General features: G+C 44.6%; 1 protein-coding gene across 1 annotated transcript in view; it reads left to right on the forward strand.

The window, feature by feature from the left end:
• Window positions 1–22,274, forward strand: part of BRCA2 (BRCA2 DNA repair associated) — an 88,685-nt gene that overhangs the window by 5,705 nt on the left and 60,706 nt on the right. Inside the window, exons 2-8 of the mRNA XM_074982356.1 lie at window positions 5,079–5,330; window positions 10,490–10,589; window positions 11,448–11,500; window positions 11,600–11,640; window positions 12,762–12,873; window positions 16,186–16,241; window positions 16,524–16,638. Of these exons, the coding sequence (XP_074838457.1) occupies window positions 5,079–5,330; window positions 10,490–10,589; window positions 11,448–11,500; window positions 11,600–11,640; window positions 12,762–12,873; window positions 16,186–16,241; window positions 16,524–16,638 (729 nt within the window). The remainder of the gene's footprint in view (window positions 1–5,078; window positions 5,331–10,489; window positions 10,590–11,447; window positions 11,501–11,599; window positions 11,641–12,761; window positions 12,874–16,185; window positions 16,242–16,523; window positions 16,639–22,274) is intronic.

Genomic DNA, 22,274 nt, shown 5'->3' on the forward strand with positions numbered 1-22,274 from the left:
AGGCTTGGATGCTGGCTGCTTGAGCATCACAGAAAGCGACTGCTCCTTGCATGTTCAGGCAATATTGGCAGAGCAGGAAGCTATTCACACCATAAATGGAAAAAGGTTTTTAACAGTAGGCTACCAGTGTGGCTAAAACATTGAGTACTTAAAGACTCTTGCCTGTTTGCTGGAGCTGACACAGCTGGACTTTATTTAGCTACCTCGGGATCCAACTAAGAGCTCTATCAGTATATCATTGATAGGTGTTCTTAGTGTTTTCTCTTTTGATAGTATGAGAATTTCTTAAGAGTCTTATATGTGCTTAACCACTGGATAGAGAATCTTCTTCAGCATGGGACCACCTCATTGTCACCCTAAAACTTATAATGCGTCCTCTCCCCTTAGTGCCTCTTGGAATGGTCCACCCACTATCATACTCAACATTACCTTTTGGTTGGTCATCATCTTGACCAGAAGAGTAAGTGAGCTTCAGGCACTCCTGGCAGAACTCCCACATAATTAATGCTACAGAGACAAAGAAGTACTGGACCTTGTGCAAAATGTACTCCAAAGGGAACATCTGAGTTCCGCTTAGAAGTAATTTAACTTGGTTATGTTCTTCTCAAAACAACAGTCCTGTCACGTGACTGGATTTTTATATTTGGTATGGAAGCCATTTTATGTGTCCAGTGTATGTATTGTCCCCAAATATTGTGCTATGGGTATGAGGTGTCTAATGAGAGCTGATGATGCCCTGAATGTGTGTATGCTACTTATATGTCTATCATGTATGTAGGTAAAGTTATAGATTTTTAACTGTGAGCTGTATTACAAAATGTTTCAGTGCTAAGCTTCACAATAGGTGTGTGAACTCAGCCCCAGCCAGGATGAATGGAATATTGACAAAGGCTCAGATAGTCGAATCCACATCCCAGAGGCTTGCACCTTGTCAATGGAAGGCACAGGTCCATATCAGAAATGTGAGACTTGTCTCCTGGGATTCATCCAGTGGCAGTTTGCCACGACAGCCCACCTGAGGCAAGTGGGAGCCGACCCTCAAGGTACTATGGGAGGAAGAATGGGCTTTGTCCCTGAACACAGAATAGGGGAGAGAACAGTCGTGTGGACTTAGCAGTGTCCATCTTGGATCTTTTGATCATCAACGGTCCAAGTCCCACTTTGTGGACCCTAGCAGGCCAGATCTACAAAGCTCCAATGACTGAATCTGTGCAACTTGAAATGAACTGTCAGAGACTTTCAAGAATCAGAAAACAACACTCCTGGCTTGTGTTAATAGCGGTAATTGATGTATGGAAAGTATTGTTTTAACAGTTCTTCTCTCTAACCTTTTTTTCCTCAAATTAATAAATCTTAGGATATTAAGATCTAAAGGATTGGTGAGGGTGTTCTTTTGGGAAGATCCAAGTATATGTTGACTGAGGTCTGGGGCTGGACTGTTTGGGGTCTGGAAGAATCTGTGTCGTGTTGAGTGAAACAGGTTTAATAACTGCTCACCTGAATTTGGGGTTGTTATAGTGGCTGAGAAGTCTGTGTGGGTTTGCTTGTGTGGCTTCTGGCTGGCCAGGGGGCTGGCAGAGGTGCTGTTGAGACTGGTTTGATTTGCCTTAGTGAGAAGGAAATCCCAACCTGGGGCTGCAAGTAGCCTGGATTTTAAGCAAAGGTACCCTGGATTGATTTCTCTAGCTGTGACCAGAAACCCTGTCCTATCACAACTCCACATCAGAGGAGAATAAGCTATGCTCTCTAAAGCTGCATCTATGTATGCAAGTAAATTAGAAATTTCTGGCCCTCTTTTGAAAGAATGTGAGGCTCTTCTACACGTACAATGCATTCTTTTGAAAGAAAAGTGGAGGAAAGCAGTGCAGATCTTGAAATCCCTACCCTGATCCTGTATTAGGAAAAGTCTCCCTTGTCAAAAGAAGACATGTACAGATGCTCCACGGCCCACTTTTTCGAAAGAGGAATCCACCATGATGCCGACCAGCTGGACTGCAGAGATGCCCTGGCCTGCAGCAGTGGGGCTCTATGATCCTTGCATCCAGCAGACCCTTAAAGCTTCATGGATCCAGGAAACCCTCTGGCAGGAAGCTGAGAGTGTGCTAGCACCAGAGGCATGAGCTCAGTGCAGAATGCCTTCTCACCCACCCCAAAACTGAAAAATTGTGGCCAGCAGCTGCCTGCTGCAGGAGCCCCAGGGCCCCCAGTGAAAGCCTTCAAAGGGCTCCCAGGAGCAGGCAGTGGGGGCTGGGGGGGCTCCCTTCTGGACAGAGTCAGAATTGAAAGATGTTCTGTGACTTTGGAAGGAGGAGGAGGGGTTGAGGGAGATGGAGGTCAAGTGCCACAATGCCACGGCCTTCTTCCACCTCACCTCTGGCCTCAGCACCAGAGGACGACCCTGAGTGCACTCTGGACCAAGTCTGGAGTAAAGTAAAGGAGCTCCAGCAAGGCTATGCCCGGGATGAGGCAGAATGATCGGGGCAGGTCCCTCCACCTGCCCCTACTGCTGGGAGCTCCAGTCCATCCTGGGGTGCCAGGACAGCTCCCCACCATCTGCCATCCTGGACCCTGCTTCAGACCAGCTCTAGGCAGAAGCCCAAGAGTAGCTGGGGACAGGGACCTGACACAACATTGGAGTGGCTGAGCAACAAGGGGGAGCTTGTCATCAATGTGCCATCCTGGTCGTCCAGTTGGGCGACTGGGAGCTGGGCACTGCTGGACTTTGTCAAAGGACCCTCTGGTAAGTCCCCAGCAGGGCATGCACCCTGGCTGGCAGGTTGGATGTGACACAGCTGCCAGTGGGCCACATACATGACTAGTGGTCTCAGCTGGGACACATCCTGACTGACCGTTGCCCCTGGCATGCTATGACACCCACTGGTGACAGCCAGCACCCGTCCCTCTGGACAGCGCCGTGAGACCCAGGTGTGGCAAGAGGTAGGTGGGGTCAGACCTCACCCAGAGACTGTCTGTCATTGGCAGAGAACCTCTATGCACCCATGATACTGTATGGCTGCTGTGCCCATGAGTGGCAGGGGATTTGCCTCCAGGGGGGTGCATGTTGCCCCTAATGGCATGGCCCCAAGTGCTATGATCAGGGACTGAAATGCCATCCTTCTCGACTTTCAGCTGTGCCATCTGAGGGCTGGGAGAGTCCCATGCCCTTTGTGGTCCTAGAGAGCCCCCCAGAGGCAGCAGAGAGGGACCAGGCCCCAGCACTACCATGTCACACCTACAGCCAGAGACCTCAGTGTCTAGGCCCAGGTGGTGGAATGATGCCTCTGGTTAGAGGAGGCCAACATGGCTTGGCGGAGGGTGGCCTGGGATAGGCTAATATCCAATTTGGAGAGCATTAGCAGGATGGTGCAGGAGGATGTGGCCTGCCTCCTCACCTGACCCCTCAAAGCCCTCCTACAGCCCTACCTGCCTGTGGTTCCTGCCCCATCCCAGCTCTGCCATGGACCCTGAACCTGAGGAGGATGGGGATCCCGGTGCCAACGGGGCTCTCAGCCTTCGACCCCTGCCCCTGAGTGAGCCCCTCCCCTCTAGGTTCAGGTCCCTCCTGAACCCCCTCCAGGTTCAGATTCCCTCTGCCCCCACAATGTACATGGTCCCATTCCCCGCTCTCGCATACCCCGCGTTGTACAGAGTTTTTTAGTTGTTTCATAGATCAAAAATAGTAGTGTAAAGTAAAAGTTTTCTAAAGATCCCTATGTCCCTTGTTCTTGGTGAGGGGATGGTGGGGGTGGGCACCTGGGTGTGTTGGTGCATGTGGTGAGGGGATGGTGGAGGTGGGCACCTGGGTGTGTTGGTGCATGTGGTGAGGGGTGGGTATATGTGGGGCATGGTGAGGGGTGGCTTTGGGTGCGGGTCTGTGGGGCCTGTGAGTGAAGCTGTCGTGGAGGGTCTCCCTGATGCGGACCCGATCACGATTGACCTAGCAACTGGGGACAGTGGCTAGCTGCGCACAGCTGAGGCTGGACTTAGCCGCCTGCCCCTGGATGGAAGGTGCCCACCTGGCCCTCCAGAATGTTGTGGAGGCATAGCAGGCACCCACCACCTGCGGCACATTCTACACCCTGACCTCCAGGTGCAAGAGGATGCATTGCCGGCACCCAAAGGCCTGCTCAACCACATTGCAAGCCTGGTTGAGGCAGGTGTTGAGAGCTTCCTGGGTGGGGTCAAGGTGGCCCATATAGGGCTGCATGAGCCACAGTTGCAGGGGATACGCAGCAGAGTGGCATGGTGACATTGCCAACTGGGAGCTCTTGCTGGGGGATGTAGGTCCTGGCCTCCATGTGCCAGCACAGACCGGAATTCTGGAACGCATGGGCGCTGTGTTTGGCCCACCTGGCCCATGTACATATCCATGAAGTGGCCTTTGGGATCCACCCGTCCCTGGAGGACTGAGTGGGAGCCCTTTCTAATGATGTACTGACTGGTGCTGTGTGCTGGGGTGTGCATGGGGATGTGCATCCCATCCAGGGCGCTGAACCAGTTTGGGAAGCTGAGTGCTGCAAATTTCCCAACAGCTAGAGGGGCATTGTACTGATGACATGGATGACCTGCACGGGATGGAGGACATGTGCTTTTGTGAGGGAGCTAAGGGAAGGTTGTGACTCACGTCGTTTATGCCCTCACAAGAAAGCATACCTTATGTGTGCTCCTGTGACAGACACTGCTGTTCAGAAAGCAAACGACCAGACCTAAGGTCATGTGCATGATGCCTGTGTGTGCCACAGTGGGACACATACAGAGTGCCACATCTTGAAGAGTCAGTTTCTGAATGGTAATGAGTGTTTTGGTTTAATAGTAGGCTTTTGTTTTTTGACCAAATTCAGGTTTTGTCAACATCTAAAACTGGATGGACTACATTATAAAGCCCAACATCGCATACTTATATAAAAGACTGGTTTAAGTGTCCAGTGTGTATCAGCCTTTGTATATCTTTCATACAGCATTAAACAAATTTGAATTAAGACAACAATTTAGCATAAAACTAGGGTTCTTGAAGTGTATATAAGGCTAGGTTTAATTACATATGAAAATAATGTGATTTTTTTTTTTCCCCCCCATAGACTTAGGGCCAATAAGCCTCAACTGGTTTGAGGAACTCAGTGCAGAGGCTCCACCCTATGTATCTGAAACATCAGTGAAACCTGAAAACAGAGCCGTTTGGCTTGAGAAAAGTGCTTCTAAAACTCCAAGGGAAAAACGCTGTACATATACCCAGTTGGCATCAACACCAGTGATTTTCAAAGAACAGAATGTAACATTGCCACTTTTGTCTTCTCCAATGAAAGAACTGGATCAGAAGAAAATAGAAGCAGGTGAGTAACTGGGTTTGACTGAAGTCAAAGTGTGCTTATAGCTTCCTGTTATCCCTAAAAGTGAGACTTTATACAAGTTGGACCTCTCTGGTCTGGCACCCTTGAGACCTGACAAGTTCTGAATGAGGGATTTTTGCCAGACTAGGGATGGCCAGTCCGGCTTCTGTGGCTGGCCTTTTGGTTCTCTCTGGGGGCTCCCAACCTCCCAGCCAGGCTCTCCTTATGGCTTCTGACCCTGCTGCCACTACCAGACCCCAGGCTCTGCCACAGGTCCTGGCTAGACCCCGGGCCATGTTCTGGCTCCATTCCCAGTGTCCCAGCTGCTGGACTGTCTCTGTTCCACTGCAGGCCCTGGCTGGGCTCCCTGCCACCTGGACACACTCTGAGCCACCGGCCGCACTCCAGTTGCAGGACTGGCTCCATTCCTGGCTCCCAGCTGTGGGACCAGCTCCATTCCTAGCTCCACCCAGGCTCCAGGCTACCAGCTTCTCATGTATGGGTCTGGCTTCACCTGCAGCTGTGACTGGCTTCCAGGATACTGGCCTGCAGTCATGGGGCTGGCTCTACTGCCAGACCTGGATGGGCTCCCTGCCCCCAGCCAGGCTATGGGCCGTTGCCCCCTTCACTTCACAGGGGCCAGCTGGCCCCTGTGGGTCTCTGGTCCAGCAATATGCAAGGTCCTACTGGACCTGGGATGTTGCTGGCCAGGAGAGTCCAGATCAGAGGTTTGACCTATATTGCATTGTTATTGCTTTCCATTAATACTTTAATAGATAATATGATTATCTATTAGATATGAAAAAGACATACAGTACTAAACAATGTTCCCTTTAATCTTTTCCATCCATGTGCGGAATACAGTTTTTATGTGTATCAAGACAGGTGAAACAAAAGTCCTAGCTGTGAGCACCCTGCTAATCAGTTGGGGAGTATTTGAATTTCTTCTGAGTGGCCGCACACATGAACTGCTTGCAGGGCTTACTGGTATGAAGCCCCGTAATTTACCCTGTATAAGTGCAGAATTTTTCAATACAATGAGTAGTCTCTTGCAGTGTGCTCTACATGGCTCCAGGCCCAAAGAGCTCACTTCAGGACTGGTGCTGCATCTACACTATGAGATAAAATCAAATTTATTAATATTCATTTTGTAACTCTGGAATTTATAAATTCGATTTTGACTATCCTTGCATGTGCCTCACAAAGTCAACTTATTGCTGCTGCTCTCAACTGGCAAACATCAACTGTTGCAGTACTCCATCGTGGGAACTTATCCCACAGTTCCCTCATTCCCATAGCATTCTGGGTATGCTTGCTGGTCTTTGACACCATCTTCCCACATTGCATTTTCCTCATTCCCCTCCAGTGTTAAGCAAATGTCCATTTTTTTCCTACTGGAATGAAGGAAAAGGGCATCCACAGAGATGGCAAAAAAGTTAACTGAAATCTTTCTTCTGTAACCGAATTCTCAACTGGCCATCTGCTCTCTGTCTATGCTCTTGTGATTGCATCCAATTCCTGAAAATGATACAGGGACCCTGAAAAGCTTGAAGAAAGGAAAGTTTTTGGGAAAAAAAGTTGCTATGGGGACAGTCTTGGGCTTTCCAATGCACTATAAACCTTCTGTGCAACTGCTGTGTTCTCAGTAGGCCATCCACTGACTGTCCCTCCTCCTGTGTTTGCACCTAATCCCTGAAAATAACACAGGGACAGACTGTATTCTCCAAACTAGAACAAAGAGGATAGAAGAGCCTAGGGAAAAAAGATCTTTGTCTTCCCTCTTTGCCAACATGGGAGATGGTAGTGAAATCTCATACACTGAACTTACAACAGAAACAGGAATCTCAACTGGCCCTCCATGCTGTGTTTTTGCAGGGGTCAAAGCATGAAGACAGAGAGGCAATGTTAGGAAAAAGATTTTATAACAGAAATATCAAATCAGGTATCTGCAATGGGCAGTAAGCCCCTGGAAATATTTTTGGTCGGGGGGGGGCTGGGGCTGCAGCTGCAGAGCTGGTTGAAGTAGTCCCTCTGAATATCTTAGCTGCTTGGGGAAGACTCTTCCACTACCCCAATGGCAGCGAGCCCCGTGGGTCCCTTGCTAAGGCGTGGGGGGCCAGTTTTATTATTGCACACACCCCCCACCGCCTGTGAATATCTCTGCTGCCAGGGGAGACTTCCCCACAGTGGCAGCAAGTCCCTGAATATCTTAGCTGCGGGGGGAGACTTCCCCTTGGCGGCAGCAAGCCCCCAGATATCTTTGCTGCTGTTTGGAGCCCTAACCACGCACGTGCCAGGACATGGTGCTGCCTGGCAGCATGGTCAGCACCAAACGGCAGACATGCCCTTTTATTGGGTTGAAGGTTACACATGTAATGTGGCTGAGCACAGGAAAGACCCTGACTGCATGGTGCCTGTGGAGTTCGCGCACAAATGTAAACTGCTGAGAAGAAGCTTTTTGGCCTTTTATGCAAACACAACATCCCACAACAGCCTTGTTGCCATGTGGGGACGCAGCTGGCACCAGGCAGTGCAGAAGAAAATACCAAATGTAGAGACAGAACCACGAACTCCATTCAAGGATTATTTGTAATGGGTAGATGTGCTCATAGCACTAATAGCAAAGAAAGAAGGAAATTTCTCAGGGTGTCATACAAACATGAGCCCACAGCTACAGTCTTCCTGGTCCATATTTGAAGTTTGGTTTTCTTACCTAATATCTGTGGACCTGGAGAGCGGCAGCCAGAGCAGAGTGCTCAGGCATTGTGGGTTATATATGGGACACCTCTGGAAGCTAATAAATCTGATTTTAAGACATGGTGCTTCCACACTGGCCTTTAATCGAACTTTTGAATTGGAACTTGATGCTATTCCCATCAGGTACCGAAGATATGAATAGAAAATGGCTGTTGCCAATTTGAGGTCCAGTGCAGTTCTAGGGGCACTCACTGACTAATCAGGATATGTAAGTAGTAAGGTAAATAGACATAAGTTTGTTAATCAAATTATAAGCTATGTAGTGTGACCATATTGTTGAATAAAATCTGTCAACATAACAAGGGAGAGTTGCCACCTGAAAAAGGAGGGATAGCTCTTCAGACTATACCTTATTGTCTTCCTGAAAGTATCTAGAAGTTCTAGCATCTCTTTGCCTCTTCGACCAGAATTATATAAACTTATACAAATATTTTCTGTGTAGGTATTTCTGATGAATCCATTGCTGTTATGTCTGATTTGTGACCTTCCTTTCATTATTAGTTCCTGTTGAAGCTGGATCTCTTGATGAATCCAAGGCACATCTAACATCTACTACCTTATAGATGTTTGGCAGTTCAGAATAGCATTATCCTGATTTACATCTTGTGTAATTTATGGGCCTTTCATTTTAAAATGGTTATTTGAGTTCTTTTGTGTGTTAATTTATTTACGATACATTTGTATAATATTTCAAGGATATATCTTGATATCCTATGGTTCAATTGTGAATTCTTGACTCAAGGATGAGCAGTTTCTTGCACAAGTAGCCTTATTACAGTCAATAGGACAACTTATATGAGTAACTGCAAATCACCTAGGATGGGTGGCGAACCTTTTTTGAGCAACTGACCACAGAAAAATCAGTTTGTGGGGCTACATGCAAGTGAGAAGCTTAAAAATTAAAACCCACTTCATGGATGTGGCCCTTGACTGTTGAGCAGGGGAGGAGACGCTTACCTCCTTCATGTACTTCGGGGCAATAGGGTTCCCCTTGCATTCTAGCCCCATGGGGATGGGACTGCAAGGCTCGGGGCTTCACCCTAGAGCCAGATTAACTTTTCTAGGGTCTTGGGTCTTGTAAATGTTATGGGGCCCCTTAGGCTCTGAGATGGGGCCCAAAATGAGTGGCTCAGTGTGAGGGAGGTGTCTTGAGGGGGTGAACTGGAGATGGGTGTTCTGGATCTGGGCACATGGTATGGTGCAAGGTAGACGTGGAGATGTGTGCTCTGGTTTGGAGGTAGGGTGAGGATGCAAGATGTGGACAAGAGGGTGCAGAAACAGGCCAGTGTGGGGTCTGGGCAGGAGGGAGGATGTTGGAGCAGGCTATGGGCGGGGACAGGAGCTGGGAATGTCTACTTCGCCAGCTCCCATTGGGTGGAAGGAGCACAATGGTTCTGTGCCGCTATACGGCGGCAGCCACTGTCCCCCGCCATTCCATTGGCCAAAATTCCTGGTCAATGGGAGTGAAGGGATGGGGCCTGCAAAGAGTGCAGGGGACAGAGTATCCCTGTGTGGCCATTCGGATGCAGAGCCCAGGTGTCATAAGCTGACTAATGCTTGTTTTGATCTGGCCTGTGAGGCTTGAGTTCCTGCCACCAGCAGCAGGGACCAAGGGCTAGCATTCTAGCCAAAAGTGGGCCTAGATTGCTGGCTCCCTCCTCCAGCAGGGGTGGAGCCCCAAGCTTCACAGGCTGTATGAAAGCAAGCTACAGGCTGGATCTGGCTCATGGGCCTTAGGTTCCCCATCTCTGACCTAAGAGTCAGTTTAGCCCATGTTGTTCCAGTGACTGGGATGGAAATGCTTTTCTTCACGTACTGATGCTTAACGCTCTACTGTTCAGGAGAATGTGTAATACAAACAGGTACTGTCTGGCACTGTACATAAAAATATTTTCTTTATACTAGCTTATTCAACCTAAGAAACTTATTTTTTGTGCAGACCTTGGAGAATGCTGGTAATATATGCGTGATGGAGTTTTTTGGCTTCCGGCTAGAATAATTTTTCTTGTAGTAATGAGAAATGCAGTGACATTGCACCCTGACTGTTTTGCCGAGTTGGCATATAATCTATTGTAATCTATAGTGAAGATGATAAATTTAATAAATATATTTAAAAAGAATGAGCCATATTACATGAACTTGCCTGTAGTTCTGTCATCTATTTGATATATTCTTTGTATTGTCATTTTGACATGACTTTGTGAACATATTCCAAATGGATATAAAAGATCATTATTAAAAATGTAAGTACTGTAACATTGGACAATGTTCTTTTTTTTTTCTTTTTAACTAAGGCTTAGTTACGCACATTTTAAAAGGTAAATTTATTTTTAAATTTCAGACTCAAAATAGTTACATATGCAGGACCTGGTTAACTTTTGTATTGCATATACTATATGTTACAGGCAAAGAGAATTTGGTTATTGAAGAACATAGAACAAATCACCATGTTATAAAGACAAAATGGGATCAATTTTCACCTCTTAACACCTCCCTTAGCATAAGGTATGTTATGGATGTTAACACTTCTTAAAATGTACAAGAGTTTTTGAATGCGTTCTATAAGATGATTATATTTAAATTCAAATTATATTGTAAACACTTTTTTAAGCACAGGCATGGAAATATTAGCATTTCAGAATAATGGATAATCTTGCATATTGTATACATGAGCACTAAATATGTATATTGCTAAATGAGTTGCAAATAGATTAGCTATATTTAGAAATTCCCCTTTTTTACATTTGTTTGGACTCAGAGTATTTTAGTAAAGTTTCTCGTCTGTTTTTATATTCAAACTAGTTTAATGTGCATACAACCTTTTAGTTGACATCTCCTGTTCCTAAATCCTTTGCATTTGATATAATGACCATAAAATACTAACTGCAACATATTAATACAATGCACTATTTATAAAAATTGTTTTGTAAAATAAATTGTTTATGAACAAATGGTGTATGTCCCTGCAACTTCCCAGTTTCTAGATCCGCCTCTTCCCCCCCCCCCCCCCCCAGATAAATCAGACCCAAGTATTTGAAACTGTAGGGCACTTCTTTAGTGAAGTATGTTCATTTAAAATAAAAATTGTATGCCAGATTTTAATACAGTTCAATCAAAGCATTATTAAACAGGTAGTATAAACTCATGGAAAATGGTATTGATCTTGGAAAGCTCCATTGCTCCTTATTTTAATTCTCATGCAAACTCATTGAATCATAACTATTTCATAAGTTATGTTTTAATGGCACATACAACTAAAACTGCAAGATTCCTTGGAGTTTGAAGGGAATAAATAGTGTTCATAATGTCTATTAGCAATGTTTGCCGTTTAACTTTGCTACGTAACAATTTTTTTTCTTTTAGTCCACCTGCTTTAAGAGAGATTTACAGAACACCACAAAGAAATAATATTCCTGGTGAGTATCTGTGCTCCTTCTCTTATTAACAAAGATTCCACTGATCTTCAGTGATAAATATAACTCAATTAAATGTTCTAATTACTTAATTTTTTTCAGTGGCATGTGGAAGCTTATTTTGCACACCTAAGCTTTTGGAGGTAAGCCTTTTATTGCTGGGTTTAGTTTTATAGACTTTAGGACCATTAGATCATGTAATCTGACCTGTATATCACAGAGTACTGAATTTCAGCCAGATGCCCTATGTTGATCCCAATGATTTTAGCTAGGCTAAAAGAATCAAACTTGTGTGCCACAGGTAGAGGTCAGAAGATACTGAGGTACTATCAGTGCCTGAACTTCTTTCACTGGCGTTGAATTAATTAGGTGAGACATGCCCAGATGCTTCAGAGGAGTGTGGAAGAAAAACTTAAAATCTAAATTACTTGGTAATCTGAAGCAGGGAAATTACTTCTTGTTCCCAGATCTAGCATTCAGTGGCTACGTCTACACGTGCAGCCAACATCGAAATAGCTTATTTCGATGAATAACGTCTACACGTCCGCCAGGGCCGGCAACGTCGATGTTCAACTTCGACGTTGCTCAGCCCAACATCGAAATAGGTGCAGCGAGGGAACGTCTACACGTCAAAGTAGCACACATCGAAATAGGGATGCCAGGCACAGCTGCAGACAGGGTCACAGGGCGGACTCAACAGCCAGCCGCTCCCTTAAAGGGCCCCTCCCAGACACAGTTGCACTAAACAGCACAAGATACACAGAGCTGACAACTGGTTGCAGACCCTGTGCCTGCAGCATAGATCCCCAGCTGCCGCAGAAGCAGCCAGAAGCCCTGGGCTAAGGGCTGCTGCCCACGGTGACCATAGAGCCCCGCAGGGGCTGGAGAGAGAGCATCTCTCAACCCCCCAGCTGATGGCCGCCATGGAGGACCCAGCAATTTCGACGTTGCGGGACGCGGATCGTCTACACGGTCCCTACTTCGACGTTGAACGTCGAAGTAGGGCTCTATTCCTATCTCCTCATGAGGTTAGCGACTTTGACGTCTCGCCGCCTAACGTCGAAGTTAACTTCGAAATAGTGCCCGACGCGTGTAGACGCGACGGGCGCTATTTCGAAGTTGGTGCTGCTACTTCGAAGTAGCGTGCACGTGTAGACGCAGCTAGTATGACCCTGAGCTAGTATGACCCTAAAACACACTAGCCAAGCCTCTGAGCATTCTTGCAAAATATTCCTTTAAAATTATTTGGTTTTCTAATTTCTAGGTTATGACACCAAAATGTATTTCTGAAGTCCTGGGAGCAGAAGTGGATCCAGATATGTCTTGGTCAAGTTCTCTAGCCACACCTCCTACACTTAGTACAACAGTGATCATAGGTAATGCTAAAAACTAGTTTTTTTCAAGGCTAATCCATTTGGTTTAGATGTTCTTATAATCTGAGGAACACATGACTGAAGAGTTAACTGGATCTTTGTATGGTATTTATATGACCGCTTTGTCTTTACAGTGAAGTGCTGTCTGTAATTGAGCTGTAGCAGTGGGTTTTCAACATCATTGTGAAACAAAAATGTGAACCTGAATTGTGTTTTTTTTTTGCTCATTAAAAGGCTAGTCTCTGTATCAGGGCACAGAGCATACAATAATATAATTCTACCTCACAGAATAAAATAGCAACAAAGATTAACACGTTATTTTGGTTGTCTGCATGCCCTGTCATTGTTCTGCATCTTCATCGCCATGACCCTTCACCTCATTGATGGCAAGCTTCCAGATGTCATGAAGATTGTCTATGGAATGGATGGGAAGTTTTTCAGCCTGAGGAGACTGATGGCTAAAAGCAAGACCTCCATAACCTCAATCATGGAGATCCAGTACGCAGATGACAACATGATTGCTACTATTTCTTTTTCTTCAAACCATCTTAAGCGCTTTCACTGAAACATACGAGAATCCCAGCCTCGTGTTGAACATCAAAAAGACACGTGCTCCACTAACCTTGCTGACAGGATAATCTCATGCACTTTCCATTGAAGTCAGCAGAGAGCTGTTGGGAAAATGTGGAGCATTTTCCATACCTTGGAACTCTGCTTTTTCCCATCTCAAACAAAGTGTCTTTGAAAACTGGGACATCTATGCCAAGACAAAGCTCCTTATATATCATGCAGTGGTTATTCCAACACTACTGTATGCATGGGAAACCTGGACAACATACAAACATCATTTGAAGGCACTTTGAACAATATCATCAATGCTGCCTCAGGGAAATCCCAAGTATCTTTTCCAGGATGCTAGAGTCTGTGTGCCTGTCCTTCAAGAATCAGACATGACCAGCACTGAAGCCATTATCATTCAACAACTTCATTGGACTGGTCACATGGTTTGGATGTCTGGTCAGGGCCTCCCAAAGCAGATTGTTTTCTGAGTTGAAGGAAGGATGGAGGAGCGTTGTGGGCCAGAGGAAGCAATATGAAGGCGTGCGGAAGTCACACATGAAGTGCAGCACCCGTGCTCACTTGAGAGAACCTTGCTCAGGACCCTCCCCAATGGAGAGTGGTAATCCATGAGGGGGGTGGCACAATTTGAAACGTCCCCCTGCAGTGTAGATGAGGAGAGTTGGAGAAGAAGAGTGGCAAAATCTTTCCCACACTGCTCCAACAGCTACCAACATCTGGCCCTTTTGTGATAAGACCTGCGGCTCCAGAATCGGGCTGATCAGCCATCAACGGATTTGCAAATAGGCAGGAGACATGAAGACGACATACTCACTATAGAGCTACTGCCAAAAGAAAGAGAGAGATCTCAGTTATGATTTGTGTATACGGTGAAGCTAAACTGTCTGGTTGGGTTAGCACTTGGAAGTATTTCTAGGAGAAAGTGGTATTCGTGATTCATTATATTGCCCTTAAATTCAGTATTGAAAAAATATGGGCACTAGGCTGCTTGAGGCAATGTCTTTCAGATTAAATACAAATATCAAACAGCTGCAATATTAGAGCTCAGATTTGTTTGTATGTTTTTGATCAATGAATTATAGGCTTGGTTTGTATAATTGGTTCATAAAATATTCTATGATATCTCTGAATTAAGTACACTTTTGTGTAAAATTGTGCATTAGCCCATTCTGCACATATAGCAAAAGTTCTTGTCCAATGTTGCCTAATATCTTAATTACAGTATTTGATGCTGTGCAAATATTAGTTAATATTTTTCTTAATCGCTAATTTGAATTAAAAATTCACTAATTTCTTTCACAAATTCAGTAAGTGGTGAAGGCAAGATTACAACGTGGAAGTTCTGAATTTGCTGTAAGGAAGCCATATATATATATAAAATATGGCTGTGTGTGTGTATGTGTATGTGTGTGTGTATATATATATATATATATATAGATATATGGCTGTATGATAGGACATGCTGTAGAAAATTTGTTCAGTTTTTTTATGATTACCTATTTTTAAAACAATAAGCCTTTGTAATTGTCATTCGACCCACTGAAGTCTTTAGTTTTATTTTTTTACATCTGACTGATAGCATTATGCCTTCCGTTTTTTCTTTTCCATCTCTTTTTTTACTTCCAACAGATATCTTGAGTTGGAGATGGGGAAGACTGACCTCTTCTCTCTTTCTAAAATGCAAAATTCATGTCTTTCTCTGAGCCCAAGTGTTCTAAATAGAGTATTATATTTACACACACATACATGTTGTTCTTTACTTGTGTATTTTAACAAGATGAAGGTAAATTGAAATAGAATTAATGGAAAAGATTTTTGTTTTTGAAAGGGGAAGACTCATAAGTAGCTCATTACAGGCAAGTGCCATGAACTCTTCCTGTTACAGCTTTTCTGATGGCAATATTTCAATTCTTCATTTGGTGTGCAATGTCTGACACAATTATGCTAAAATGAGGCAGCCTTTGCTGTGGGCAGATGTCAACTCTGATATTAGATTGAGACCATGATTTTTTTTTTCATTTGTCTCTTTGTAAATGTGAAAGACTAGCATATTATCTTGCTGGTCTTTCAGCTTTCTCATAATTGTTTTGAAAATATGCTTACAGCTGATTTTTATGGAGCCATTCACAATTCACAGGTACTGGTTAACTTGAGGATGCGTAAAGTGCTGATTCTACTGAAGAAATAATAATGCAAAAGGAAAACGGGCTTATCAAGTAATATCTTCTTGTTAGGCATATTAAAAACAAATAGTTATTGCAATCCATCAGCTTCATACCATTTTATTGTGATGATTCCAAATACATGGTGCGTTTCAGACCACTACTCTTGACTCTGTATACCATCCATAGGAGTTGGAGTGGTTCAAAGAGCCTAAAAGTTCCTTATAATGCCTGGGCTGGGAGAGTTCTCCGAAATGATATTAAGTAGCAACAAGGCTGTTTTCAGAATGTCTTTGCAAAACTTGGTGTTGGGGCAGCGTCACAACAAGCAGCACCGTACTGACTGAATACTTCTGTCACCTGAAGTGCAGTCTCGGGAGTCTGCTGTAACTTAAATAGATCCTCAGGACACTTAACTTAAGATAGACTCTTGCCTGTAATCTTTTTAAATGACTCCTCCATAGATTTGAGCTGTTTTAAGTACTACACAGAAATAAATATTTTTTACACATTCTAGAGCACTTTGTGAGCAACATAACTACAAGTGAATTGAATTTTTTTTCCCTCTCCCCAGCAAGAGGAAATGACTCCATTTCTGGAGCAAATCAACATGATGAAAGAATTGCTATGGTAAACAAATTATTTAATTTTCTTTTTCACTCTATCTCCAGTATGGTTTAAAACATGTTTCATTTTAAAATAGTGTTTGCAAAATTTAGTATGTATTACTAAACTATAATTTCATTTAAGATGTTCAGTACCTTCTGTGTTTTGACCTGAGGCAAACTCTATTTGTTACTATATATAAGCTATATACACACAATAGCATTATTAAAACTTGTAAAAATCATAACTCAGTAAATCCTAATTAGTATTTAGTATTCTACAACTGTTTAATGCTTGGGCTTACAGGTCTTGCATAGCTTTTTCACCAGTCATGGTCAGAAGCCTCAAAAGAATGATATAAATGTGCCATCCATACCAGCGATTGTTAACTTAAATGCAGAAACAGATGTCAAAGACCATGGTAAGCAATGATACTTTTAATACTGTCGGTTCCTTATTGGGTTTGTTTGTTTCTTAACATCAAATGGTAAGCTACTTTCACTAAAAGAAATGTGCAAAAAAACCATCAGGGCAGTTGGCTATTGATCAGGGATACAGAGCTCCTATTCCTTAGAGAGAAGACAGTCACATGTTGTGAGGTTAGCAAATGCAACCATTATTTTTTGGAATTTTGGATACAAAAGGCTGCAGTAGAATTTGTCTATTCATGCTGTATTAAAGTAAACATTAAGGGCTTTGAGTAAAATTTTCAAAAGTATCTAAGACCATTGACTTTCGATGAAATGGCTCTTACATGCCATTTGCAAAAGTGACTAAAGTACTTAGGCGTCTGTCTGACCAAAAGTCAGTAGGATGTAAAATCCTAAGTCACTTGCTTACTATGTCTAAACTACCAGATAAATTCAAATTTAAGGCAGTTAGCTCGATTGCACTAAGCGACTGTCTTCACTGTAAATACCATTAGCTTGATTTAGGGAGCACTAATATCGTTATCATAACACTGTTGAAACCAGCTGGATGTAACGTCAAGTTCAAATGAAGGATGTTGTGGAAGCCCTGCTTCTTTTGAATCAAATTCATTAGCTTCCAGAGGCTGAGCTGGGAAACTGACTGGCACTGCTGCACCTGGCTCTTGGCTGCCCGCCTCTTGTGGGAGCCAGGAAACTGACTGGTGCTGCAGCACAAGTCAGTTTCCCAACTCCTGTGAGCTGCAGGGACCTGGGAACCAGGCAGGAAGATGAGTGCTGCCGGCAGCAGGGGTGCAGCAAGGCCTGTGCAGAGGGTGCAGAATGTATGGCTGAGGAAACTGGGATAGGTTCCAACAATGCACTGCTGCAACAGTTGATGTTTGGCCATTCAGTGTGGCACCACTAACTCGACTTTGTAGGGAGGTGAGCCTACTCAAAATCAAGTTTATAAAATCCAAAGTTATAATATCAAATTTATCTGGTAGCGTAGAGGTCACTTTAGGAAATGTGAGCCTCCCGGGCCATAAAAAAAGACACTCATGATAGTAGAGCTCAGGCTAGCGTGCTAAAAATAGCACTGTTAATGTTCTCGTTGGGAGTTGCATCTTGAGATTAAAAGACCACCTGAACATCTGAATCTTTCTTTTGAGGTATGGTCCCTCTTGTATTTCATTGCAGTTGGCATATGTGCCCTGAGACAGCAATTTTTGAAAGCGGTGTCTTGTGTCCACTCATGCCTTGGGTTGCCCTGTGCTTTCAACTGAGGCTGTAAAGACTTAAGGTGGACTGACTGCTCTTTAGTTCTTTCTCACCACCACATAGCCTGGGTTAGAACTTTAGTGTTCACGCCTCTGACCTTCTAAATAAATACTTGTAGATTAGTAGTTTTTCCAGCTTTGCCAGATTTATTAGTCTTACAGTAGTTTATAAAGTTGTGAGGGAACGGTTTGGTACATAGGTGCCCGCTCCAGGGATGCTGCAGCCTTGAAGCACCCAGGGAAAAAATGGTGCATGCCTGTCCACTTGCTGATCATCTCCCACATGCCAGTGGGCTTCATCAGTCATTTCCACCTTCTCCTTATCACCTTCATCTCCTGTCTGCTGGTGATCAGCTGTTCAGTGGTAGGTAGGAGGTACTGAGAGGTAAGAGGAGAAGCAAAGGTGGGATATGCTTGAGGAAGATGATAGCTTGGAGGAAGGATTGGGGTGGGCAACTCATAAAAACAGTGCTTGTTATCTGGTGTCCAATATTCTAGCAGTCAAGATGGAAGTTGCTGACTTAGGCAATTGGGTTGCCATGCTAGAAATGTATTTAGGGAAAACAAGTGTGTGAGAGCGCCAGCTCTAGTGCACTGGTGGAACAGAGTGAGTGATTCATCTTAAGTTGATTGCAGAAAGAAGAGGGCATGGCTAAACAAGCAAACAAGATGGTAGCATGATCCACCTGTTTGTTGTTGTTGTAGTAGTAGTAGTAGTAGGCATCCTTCAGTCTGCATAGACTATGGATCGCGCCCTTTAAAGTTTCAATTGAGGACTTCATTTACAGTGTCTGTTGTGACTATGAAGACCCACACAAGAGTGACAGTCCTTGCGGCATCTCTTGCAGGTGTAGTGGGTGTCTGGCAAGTCCTTCGTGTGCTTTCTGTGTGCTTGCTTCTCCTCTGCTAGCTGTCTGATCCTCATCTCGCCCTTCTGAAGGCCCTTGTGTAACCCCTGCCTCCATCTGCTGCGGTCGTCTGCTAGTTCTTCCTGGTTGTCCAGCTCGATGTCTACCTCTCTGAGGTCTCTCTTGCAGACATCTTTGTAGCGCAACTGGGGGCGTCCGGGAGGTCTTTTGCCAGAGGCTAGCTCGCCATACAGGACGTCTTTTGGAATCCTTCCATCGTTCATCCTGTGGACGTGGCCAAGCCAGCGGAGCCAACGCTGCCTGAGGAGGGTGTGCACGGTTGGGATTCCAGCTTGCTCGAGGACGGCGGTGTTGGTCACTCTGTCCTTCCATGATATTCCAAGGATGTGCCTGAGGCAGCGTAAATTAGAGCAATATAAAAAGATAAGAGCTAAGCCAACCTGAATACACATCTGTGCCTTAAATATGCAAATAAGAAAAAGATTATAGTGCTCTGCCAGATTGCAATCCCAGAGAGCAGCCTATGAAAGAGAACCCAGCAACAGGATACACTGCAAAACATCCTAAAATTAAGTTATGTAGTGCTGCCAACTTTGGCTGGGCATGTTACTGAAGGTTTCATCAACTGACATAATCTTTAATTAAAAAGACTGATCTTTAATTCCAGGAGACTCCCCAGACAATTCTGGAGGGTCCTGTCACTTTGGGTGTGGTTGGGGAAACATTCATAACTAAATCTGACATGAAGAAATCAAAAGATGAATAAGATGAGGGCAAAGTTCCAGGTTTACAGTTAAGATGCGAAGCATTACGTTAATTAGATTAATGGGAGAATACCAGATGTGGAAACAGGATTAAATGAGCAATCAGATATTACTAATCTAGCTGAAAGGCTCCAAATAGCTGTAAAAAGAGAAAAAGAAATATAGTTGGAGGACATGGAAAATAGAGAACACAGAAATAATAGAAGGATTAAGGGTGTTCAGACAGAGACTTGCAGGACATATCTGAGCATGTTGGATGATGATTTCTATGACACATTAAACTGGGGCAATAAAAATTGCACTCGTACTGAGCGGGCTCACGGAACCCTCTTCCCCAAACCTTCAGCAGGCTCCAGATCAAGAGAAGTGATTATCCATCTACTGTAAAGACAAGAATAAAATACTGAGGGCAGTGCAATCGAGAGCTGAGCCACTGATTCTTAAACAGCTCTTGCATACAGTGTGGATGGAACAGTGATGGGTAACCAAAACTAGAGAGTGGGCAGCGTGAGTAGCCTTCCATCTCAGTGGGCTGCATGATATTCAGGGCAATTGCCTGATAAACTGTTACCTTGGTATGGAATTTAATGTCACGGTTGCTCTCTACATTTATTTTGTATCGGTCTGACTGTAAATATCATATCAGCAATGTCTTGACAGGCATGAAATCCACACTGGCTTTTAGGAATAATGCCAATTTCGAACACATAGTGAAAGTTGGCTGTGAAGGATGCGGACCAGGATCTTACCACCCACAGAGAGCAGAGAGATGCCTTGATGGTGGTCATAATATGCACGGTCATCTTTTCTATTGTATATGTGAACAATCAGAGTATATCTGAAGTCCTGAGGGACTAGCTCCTTCTCCTAAATGGCACTAAATAAATGGGTCAGACATGAGCTGGCCATCAGCTGGTTTATAAATTTGATGGAATCCCAGGTGTCTTTCAAGATTTTATCTGTAACAACTTCTTGTACCTCATGAAGAGTTGGTGGTATGACCAACTGTAAATCATTAGCCCATTGAGGAATCTCTTCAAGGACACTACTGTCAAAAGTTGAGGTTTGGTTCAATACTTTGGGAAAATGTTCACCCAGTGGTCACCAGTTTTAGCACTGTCTGTGATCAGTCAGGTAATCAGCAGAGTGCACTGGTGTATCGCGAGCAATGCATGGCCCATAGTCTGCCTCAACCCATCATATAATGCTTTAAGATCATGTCTATCAGCCACACCTTTGAGTTTAACTGCTTGATATTTCCACCAATCCTCTTTCATTTGCCATAATATGACTTGTGCCTCCTACTTAGTTCGAATATATGCTGATTTCCTGGAGGCATTTTCTTTATTGTTGATCCAAGCCAGATGTGGCACATGCATCTTATCAAGAAGAGCTTGGGCATCTCTGTCCTTGTTATCAAACCAGTCCTTGTGCCTGCATTTTTTGGAAACAGAGGAGCTCAACAGCAGTTTTGTAGGCGGTTTCTTTTCTAATCCAGTCAGCCTCAATAGTAACAGAGATAGCCGTGTTAATCTATATTTTATCAAAAGCAATCCACTAGCACTTTAAAGACTAATAGTGGGTGACCATTCTGAACCTTCATTGCTGATGACTAAGGAAACAGTGCTTGTCTCAGGTTTTTCAAGTTTACCTACATCCAGCTTCTTTCAGCATTAAGCAGAATGACAACGTTTTGGTGGACAAAGGTTCAAAGAGACAACACGGCTTACCATGTAGTGGTCAGACCAGGAGCCAGTGCCACACATGCACAAGTCAACATAACATCAGAAACATCTCTCTTTTTGTGATGAAGTAGTCAATCATATGCCAATGCTGACAATTGACCTTTTCACCTCTGTGTATGGTCAGCATGCTAGTGATACTTTTAAAAGTCTGGCTCCGGCTCTATGCTGCGAGTTCCAGTTCCAGACCCATGCCACAGCAGAGCTGCTGTAGCAGGGTGGGAAGCCCACAGAGCGGGCTCCAGACTCCAGCCACGGTGGGGACCCTAGCTGCATGCCATAAGCTACAGCTGCATGCTGCAGCAGGTCAGGGCTGGCATGGTGGGGACTCTACATTGTGGGCCCTGAACTTTGGTGAGAATCCCAGCTTTGACTTTGGCCCTATGCCATGGCAGGGGTTCCAGCTCTGGCCCCAGGCTTCAGCCTCTGGGAGGTGGAGGTTCTGGGACTCAGTCCCATAGCTCTGTTCCTGATTTCTGCCCCTGAGGGTTCTGGACTTGGGTTCCCCGTGGCTCCAGTCCTGGTTTCAGTGGGCAGGGCAGTGGTGTGCCAAAGATTGGGGGTAGCTATGCAGGGAGTGCTGGGACTGAAATTAGTATTTTCTTTATAGCTAAACACCAAGCCCCAGCCTTTCTTACCCCCAGAGAGTTAAAGCCAGGGAAAGAACTGCGCGGTTGATGCTCCAAATGCCCCATATGGCAGAAGCCCTGAGCCCTGGTGCTCCCGAGAGTTAAAAGCACTGATCCCCATTCCTTGCTGAGAGCTCTGACCACCCTCATTCTGCTGCTGCGGCTCTAATCTTCCCCACCCAGCTGAAGTCTTGAGACTTAGGGCTAGAGCCCCGATGTAGTAAAGTATTTGGGTTTTTTGTTTGATTTGTGTGTCTGCTGTTCTGCCTGCTTCTGGTTCCAGAGAATGTCTGGCTGACCAGCAAGTCTGTAACTCTGGGTTTGTACCTTTTGAGATTCTACTGTAGAATTGTTACTGTACAGCAG

The sequence above is a fragment of the Carettochelys insculpta genome, chromosome 1 (assembly GCF_033958435.1).
Source record: "Carettochelys insculpta isolate YL-2023 chromosome 1, ASM3395843v1, whole genome shotgun sequence".
Classification (NCBI taxonomy): domain Eukaryota; kingdom Metazoa; phylum Chordata; order Testudines; family Carettochelyidae; genus Carettochelys; species Carettochelys insculpta.